Genomic DNA, 8,100 nt, shown 5'->3' with positions numbered 1-8,100 from the left:
GGGTCGAGGCTGCGGTGGCCGGGAGCGGAGAGTGCAGTGGCACGTTCACGGCCACCCCAGCATCGACCTGCTAGGCTCCAGTGATCCTTCCACCTCAGCCTTCCAAGCAGTGGGAACCACAGGCACGTGCTACCACGCCCAACTAGTTTTTGTTTTTTTTTAAATTTACTGTAGAGACGAGGTCTTGCCAATTTGCCCGTCTCGAACCTGCGGGCTCAGGGAATCCACTCGCCTTGGCCTCCCAAAGTGCTGGGATTACAGGCATGAGCCACTGCACCAAGCCCTCAGCCACTGTCTCTGATTGGGCTTGTGCTACAGGCCTGGCAGCGTGCTTAACCCTTTCTGATGCAGCCCCGGCGACTTCATTTGCGGGGCCCAGTACGAAGTAAAAATGCGCAGTCCCTGGTTCAAACAGTATAACAAATTCCAGGCAGCGTCAGCAGAGCGTTCAACCAAGCACTGGGTCCTTCAAGGCTCAGGGCCCTCCAGGGCTCAGCACCCCCAGAAAACTGGCCCGTGCCTAGGTTACCCCGCAGACTCCTGACAGCACCTGAGGAGGCAGCTTGGTCATCAGGTCCATTGCCCAGAGAAGCAAACAGGCACAGAGAGACACTTCACTTTGTCCCAGGTCACACAGCAAATTAGTGGCAGAGATGGGATGTGCACCTGGGCCCTCTAACAGGTGCCACAAATGTACCCCTGGTTCTTGAGGGAGGTAGCACTGTGGGGTTCCAGAGGGACTTCCTTCACATCCTTGGGATCTCTCTCCCTGCCCCACGCCTAGACCCAGGAGGTGTGAACAGCTCCCTTCTCCTCCGCAGGCACCAAGGATCACGTGTCCAGTGACTCTCCCTGTCCCCCACCACCCTCTGAACCACTGGCCACCATGGCTACTTCAAAATTGCCGGTGGTGCCCAGGGAGGAGGAGACCACCATCCTCATGGCTAAGGAAGAGCTGGAGGCCCTGCGCACGGCCTTCGAGTCGGGCGACATCCCCCAGGCCGCCTCCCGGCTCCGGGAGCTGCTGGCCTCCTCGGACAGCACCCGCCTGGAGGTGGGGGTCACGGGCGAGTCGGGCGCGGGCAAATCATCTCTCATTAACGCCCTGCGTGGCCTGGGGGCCGAAGACCCTGGCGCGGCTCTCACGGGCGTCACGGAGACCACGATGCAACCCTCACCCTACCCGCACCCTCAGTTCCCCGACGTGACCCTGTGGGACCTGCCAGGAGCAGGCTCTCCAGGCTGCCCGGCCGACAAGTACTTGAAGCAGGTGGACTTCATGCACTACGACTTCTTCCTGCTGGTGTCTCCCCGCCGCTGCGGGGCCATCGAGACCCGCCTGGCCACCGAGATCCTGCGCCAGGGCAAGAAGTTCTATTTCGTGCGCACCAAGGTGGACGAAGACCTGGAGGCCACGCGTACCCAGCGGCCCGCCGGCTTCAACGAGGCCAGAGTCCTGCAGGAGATCCGAGACCACTGTGCTGAGCGGCTGCGGATGGCCGGCGTGACCGACCCCCGCATCTTCCTCGTGTCCAACCTCTCTCCCACCCACTATGACTTTCCCATGCTCATGGCCACCTGGGAGCACGACCTGCCCGCCCACCGGCGCCATGCCAGCCTCCTGTCGCTGCCCGACATCTCGCTGGAGGCCCTGCAGAAGAAGAAGGACATGCTTCAAGAGCAGGTACTCAAGACGGCCCTGGTGTCCAGCATCATTCAGGCCCTGCCTGTGCCCGGGCTGGCGGCCGCCTACGATGACGCCCTGCTCATCCGCTCGCTGCGTGGCTACCACCGCAGCTTTGGCCTGGACAGCGACTCGCTGGCCAAGCTGGCCGAGCAGGTGGGCAAACAGGCGGGGGACCTGCGCTCCGTCATCCGCTCCCCGCTGGCCAACGAGGCCTCGCCGGAGACCGTGCTGCGGCTGTACTCGCAGTCTTCAGACGGTGCCATGCGGGTGGCCCGGGCTTTCGAGAGGGGCATCCCTGTGTTTGGGACGCTGGTGGCCAGTGGCATCAGCTTTGGCGCCATCTATACCATGCTCCAGGGCTGCCTCAATGACCTGGCGGAGGATGCTCAGCGCGTCCGCATCAAGGCCCTGGAGGAGGACGAGCCCCAGTCGGACCTCAGCTTGGAGGCAGCTGGTGACAATAGCATGGAAAAGCGGGGGACTGGGGAGGGAGGCTGTGAGGAAGCCCCGCTCTCGACCCGCAGGAAGCTTGGCCTCCTTCTCAAGTACATTCTCGACAGCTGGAAGAAGCAGACACCCGACTTAGAAGAGAAATAAACGTGCAGCCCCACCCCCATGTCTCACCCACAGACCAAGTCTTAACAAAACAAAGTAAAAAGACCAATAATGTGACCCGTGAGAGCTACCTGGTTTGGGGTGGCAGGTGTGTGGGGGGGAGCTGGAGGGAGTGAGGAGCTCTTGCTGTCTGGGCAGGGCAGGGGGAGGAGCACCGGGGAGTGAGGGGCGAGGAGGCAGGTGGGCCCAGGTCCAAGAGGCGTGTACTGACCAGGGATGGGGTGACCTTAGGGACGGAGGAGGCATGGTCTCTTTTCCTGGTCCCCAAGTGGCCAGAAGGAATTTGTGTGGCACAGCACAGCGTGGCCACGGCAGGAGCCACCCATCAACCCAGACAGGTGGCTGAGTGGGTCCTGCAAAGGTACTTTGGTTTCTTTTTTTTTTTTTTGAATTGGAGTCTCACCCTGTCACCCAGACTGTAGTGCAGTGGCCGCTCCCGGCCACCGCAGCCTCGACCTACTGGGCTCCGGCGATCCTTCCGCCTCAGCCTTCCGAGTAACTGGAACTACAGGCGCGAGCTATCACGCCCGGCTAATTTAAAAAAAAATTTTATTGTAGAGATGAGGTCTCGCCTGCCCAGGCGGGTCTCGAACCCGCGGGCTCAGGCAAGCCACTCACCTCAGCCTCCCAAAGGCGCGGGATTACAGGCTGAGCCACCGAGCCCGGCTGGTACTTTGGTTTCAATCTCACGTTCCTTTCTGAGAACCCAGTGTCCCAAAGGCCACCTCTGGAGAGGCAGCTCGTCAGGGCCTGGGATGGACCCCAAGGTGCCTATCAACTGGCTCCATGAGTGGGGGGAAGCAGGCATCGCGGCCCTCCTCCTGCTGGGGAGTGGTGGTGGCTAAGGGCGGCAGGGAGAATGGGGAGACCAGATGGCCACAGGACTCACCTCCGTGTAGAGTTTCAGGGAGACAGGAGAGAGTGGCATGGTGAGAGAGAAAGCAGGTGGTTTCCATGAGTGTCGAATGGGAGAGGAGGCAGAGGATACAACTCCGTGGCCTAGAAGGAGACTCAGTTTGGAAAGATGGCTGGTGTGTCTCGGAGTGGAAGGTGCACAGCGGTGAGACCTCTGGCGTGTCTGTATTGGGAGGAGTCTTGATAAGTCTCGGTGACTTGGATGCCATGGGCCTAAGATCGTGAGGTGTGTGCTGAGTCTCCACAGGGGTGTGTGTTGAGTGTGCGTGTGACCACTGGGACCCTATTGAGAGTCTTGGAGTGAGGGCGACTGCGTGGTTTCCAAAGGCTGCACATGGCGGCGAGCAACAGAGGCTGTATGCAACACGACGGGTGAGTGAGGATATCCGTGTCCAGACCAAACGTCCCCGCAAGAACAGACTCCTAAGCACTCACTGGGCACCCCGCTCTGTGCTTGGTGCAAAATGAACCTGACATCCTCGTACCTGTTCAAGCCTAAACTCTTGCCTGCTGAGTCAATGGTCACTCGTGCTTAGAAAATAAAATAGTTGCCAGATTTAGGTGTTTGGACGCCCCCTCTTCCAGGAGGCCTCCTCACTGGCTTTGTCAGGACTACTTTGGGTTCACGTGGGCTTTTCTGTGCTCAAGGGTGTGCGGAAGAACATGGTAAAGACATCCTGGACCCCCAGAAGCACAGGACCCCCAAATCTGTGCTCCAAGTCAGCACTCATTCCTGTGGACAAGGGTGACCCAAGAGCTTCTGTGGGCTCAGGTAAGAGTCAGAGAAGGACTGGATTGGATGTAGGGGCAGGGAGGAAGGGCGTTACCAGGTTGGAGTTCATAGTATGGGCAGAGGGATAGAAGCCAGAATGGGGCAGGGCTGGTGCTGGGAGCTGGGGCGACCACCTTGCGTGGTGAATGAATAAAGAGACCATCACAAGGCAAGAGGACTGGGAGGACAGGAGCATCCCAGGGGCTTAGGGGCAGCAAGGAAGGAAGATGAGTCCCTGCCCAATGTGACTGCCAGGGCCAAGGACCCAGAAAGCTTTAAGAGTGGGTGGAAGCCGGGCTTGGTGGCTCAGCCTGTCATCCCGCGCCTTTGGGAGGCTGAGGTGAGTGGATTGCCTGAGCCCACAGGTTTGAGACCCGCCTGGGCACAGAGACCTCATCTCTACAACAAATCAAAAAATCAGCCGGGCTTGGTAGCACATGCCTGTAATACCGGCTACTTGGAAGGCTGAGGCGGAAGGATTGCCGGAGCCCAGCAGGTCGAGGCTGCAGTGGCTGGGAGTGGCCACAGCACTCCAGTCTGGGTGACAGAGTGAGACTCCAACTCAAAAAAAAAAAAGTGGTGGAACTCCTCCTCCTGAGCTTGGGATCCTGGGGAGTGTAAACTTGGCAATGCAAGATGAGAGCTCAGATCTGTGTGAACTCAGAGGGCAGGGGAAGATGATGGGATTGGAACAGCTGGCCAGAGGTGGAAGGTGATTCAGAGTCCTGGGCAGGTGGAGAGCTCATCTTTCAGCTCCAGAAGCCTGGGGGCAGTAATATGACCTGGGCCTCCCTCTGGAGGGTCCCTTGGGTGCCAGGCTGGGTTTGAGGGGAAGGCAGCAGCCCCTGCCATCTTAGGGGAAGAAGTAGCTGGGGAGGAGAGTCCTTCTCCAGGCTTTGCCCCCACACCATGTGGGGCTGAGGAGGAAAACCGGGCTTTAGGACCCAGCCTGGGTAGTTACTTCTTGAAGAAACCTCCCAAGGTTCATGAAAGCCATGAGAAGTCTCGAGAAACTGTGACCAGGGCAGGGAGCAGAGGGGGACAGTAGTGTCAAAGGGAGTGAGCCTCACCCCTCTGTGCTCACATCTACTCCTTGTGGACTTTTCCAGAAACTGGTTGATGGCCCCAGCCTCATCTGGGGATCTCCAGTCCCCCCTGATTCTAGGAAACAGCTCCCAACTGAGAGGGCCCATTTTGGCCTGGAGGATGGATGGATACCCTTTGCTGGAGGATGGATGGATACCCTTTGCTGGAGGCGCATGCCACCAAACCTGGCTGATTTTTTGATTTATTGTAGACTAGGTCTCACCTTGTTGCTCAAGCTGGTCTCGGACCCCTGAGCTCAGGAAATCCTCTCACCTCTGCCTCCCAAAGTGCTGAGATTAAAGGCGTGAGCCACTGAGCCCAGCCCTCAGACTCATTCTAAACACAGGACTCCCTGGCTCTGCTGGAGTTGGAATGAAAAGGTCAGGAATGAATCATGCTCTCACTGCTGGTCCTGAAGTTAAAAGGGACACAGTGGGTTACTTTTGTCCCTCTCTCCCCTTCAGCCACCTGGCCCCCACAACCTGTCCCTTCCCTACCCCTAGCCTGACAACCTCAGTCTGTTCAGCTCAGGCCTCGCCCTCTTTCCTCACCCCAGTTCCTGTCCCAGCCTCCTGCTTTGTTTCCCAGGCTCCAATCGCATTCCCAATGAGGCTACAGAGGCTCTAATATCCACAGGAGACCTCTCTCTTCCCTGCTCAAATCTTCTGTGGCAGCCGGGCTCATACATGTAATCCCAGCACTTTGGGAGGCCAAGGTGGGAGGATCACATGAGACCAGGAGTTCCAGACCAGCCTGGGCAACATAGCAAGACCTTGTCGCTACAAAAAAATCGAAAATTAGCCTGGCGTGGTGGTGCATGCCTATAATCTCAGCTATTCAGGAGGCTGAGGTGGGAGGATTGCTTGAGCCCAGGAAGTCCAGGCTGCAGTGAACTGTGATTATGCCACTGCACTCCAGACTGGGTGACGGACTGAGATCCCATTTCTTTTTCTTTTTTTTTGAATTGGAGGCTCATTCTGTCGCCTAGGCTGGAGTGCAGTGACATGCTCACAGCCACTGCAGCCTCAACCTCCTAGGCTCCGGCGATCCTTCCACCTCAGCCTTCCAAGTAGCTGGAACTACAGACGCACGCTACCATGCCCGGCTATTTTTTTTTTAATTATTTATTGTAGAGATGAGGTCTCGCCTGCCCAGGCGGGTCTCAAACCCGCGGGCTCAGGCAAGCCACTCAACTCAGCCTCCCAAAGGCGCGGGATTACAGGCTGAGCCACCAAGCCCAGCTGAGATCTCATTTCTTAAAAACCAAAACCTTCTGTGGCTGCTCACATAGATCAATCTGCTCAGCCTGATGTTCCAGGCCCTTCCTAAACATCGCCAACAGTAAGAACCCGAGTCTCACTAACGCAGCAGAGCTGAGAGGGCTCTGAGGGGTCAACTCTCCATTTCCCAGGTGAAGAAATTGGCATCTCCACCCTGTCCCAGCCCTTACAGAAAGGGGAAATAGGGCTCAGTGGCTCAGCCTGTAATCCCGTGCCTTTGGGGGGCTGTGGTGAGTGGATTGCCTGAGACCGCAGGTTCGAGACCCGCCTGGGCAGTGAGACCTCATCTCTACAATAAATTAAAAAATCAGCTGGGCGTGGTAGCGCATACCTGTAATTCCAGCTACTTGGAAGGCTGAGGCGGAAGGATCGCCGGAGCCCAGCAGGTTGAGGCTGCAGTTGCCGGCAGCGGCCACTGCACTCCAGTCTGGGCGACGGAGTGAGACTCCAACTCAAAAAAAAAAAAACAGAAAGGGGAAATAAAGGCTGCAGCAGGGATGTGACCTGCTCAGTGTTGCCTGGCACGTCTGGGGTAGACACGGTCCTGCAACCCCAGGATGTCTGCGCTGGCTGTCCCTGTCTATCATTTCAGCGAGGACACCAGGGCCCAGAGGCAGGACAGCTTACCTGTGTGCACCACAGTTCCTGAGAAGACACAGGTACTTGGAAGCCAGGCAGTGAGATGGGTAACATTTCTGCAAATGTCCCAGACCCACTGGGCCTCTTTTTTTTCCAGGTCTGGATCTGCAGCCTCTAAAGAGTTCTTGGCATGCAGTGGGCACTCCATTGTGCCATGATCAGGGGGTTGTGTGTGGCCACAGGACCCAAGAGAGCTGGCCCAGGTCCGGGCTCTAGGGCAGACTGAAAGACATTTAGCAAGGAATATTTACCTTCCTAAGCCTCAGTTTCCTGCTCTGTAAAGTGGGATTAATGAAATCAGGTCTGTAATTAGAACAGTGGCTGATCCAGAGTAAATGTTGTTATCAGCAATGATGAAGGTTCCAGCTCTTAATCACTGCCTCATATTATTGATCACAGAGCCTGGTGCATGGTAAATACCCAAAAAAGTGATTTAAGAATTTGAATTCGCCAGGTGTGATGGCTCACGTCTATCATCCCAGCACTTTGGGAGGCCGAGGAGTGGATTGCCTGGGCTCAGGTGTTTGAGATCAGCCTGGACAACTTGGTGAGACCTCATCTTTACAATCAATCAAAAAATTAGCTGGGCGTGGTGACGCATGCCTGTAGTCCCGGCTTCTTGGAAGGATGAGGCAGAAGGATTGCCTGAACCCAGCAGTTGAGGCTGCGGTGGGCTTGAGCGTGCAACTGCACTCCAGCCTGGGCGATAGAGTGAGACTCCAACTCAAAAAAAAAAAAAAGAATTTGAATTCTAGGTCCAGGCACAGTGGCTCACACCTGTAATCCCAGGGCTTTGGGAGACTCAGGCAGAAGGATTGCTTGAGGTCAGAAGACCAGCCTTGACTACTTAGCAAGACTCTGTCTCTACCAAAAAAAAAAAAAACCAGTATTGTGTGCCTGCAGTCCCAGATACTTGGGAGGCTGAGGTGGGAGAGTCGCTTGAGCCCAGGAGTTGAAGGATGCAGTGAGCCATGATTGTGCCACTGCACTTCAACCTGGGAGTTAGACTGAGACTTTGTCATTTAAAAAAAAAGAATTTTGCCGGACTCGTTGGCTCAGCCTGTAATCCCGTGCCTTTGGGAGGCTGAGGTGAGTGGATTGCCTGA

The 8,100-nt window shown here is 56.7% G+C and overlaps 1 protein-coding gene across 4 annotated transcripts in view; it reads left to right on the top strand.

Moving 5' to 3' along the window:
• Positions 1-2,341, top strand: part of IRGC (immunity related GTPase cinema) — a 4,114-nt gene extending 1,773 nt beyond the window's left edge. The window contains exon 2 of one of the 4 annotated variants that reach the window (XM_008069018.1): positions 822-2,341. In XM_008069018.1, coding sequence (XP_008067209.1) covers positions 887-2,284 — 1,398 coding nt within the window. In that variant the 5' untranslated portion in view covers positions 822-886 and the 3' untranslated portion in view covers positions 2,285-2,341. Of the gene's footprint in view, positions 1-715 lie in introns of all 4 variants that reach the window. The other 3 variants (XM_008069021.1, XM_008069020.1, XM_008069019.1) reach the window with 3 other exon arrangements.
• The last annotated feature ends 5,759 nt before the right edge of the window (positions 2,342-8,100 follow it).

This window comes from Carlito syrichta, unplaced genomic scaffold, assembly GCF_000164805.1.
Source record: "Carlito syrichta isolate Samal-C Ts95f unplaced genomic scaffold, Tarsius_syrichta-2.0.1 Scaffold311765, whole genome shotgun sequence".
In the NCBI taxonomy this organism is placed as follows: domain Eukaryota; kingdom Metazoa; phylum Chordata; class Mammalia; order Primates; family Tarsiidae; genus Carlito; species Carlito syrichta.
Note: the sequence above shows the minus strand (reverse complement) of the source record. Positions and strands in the feature narration are given on the sequence as shown.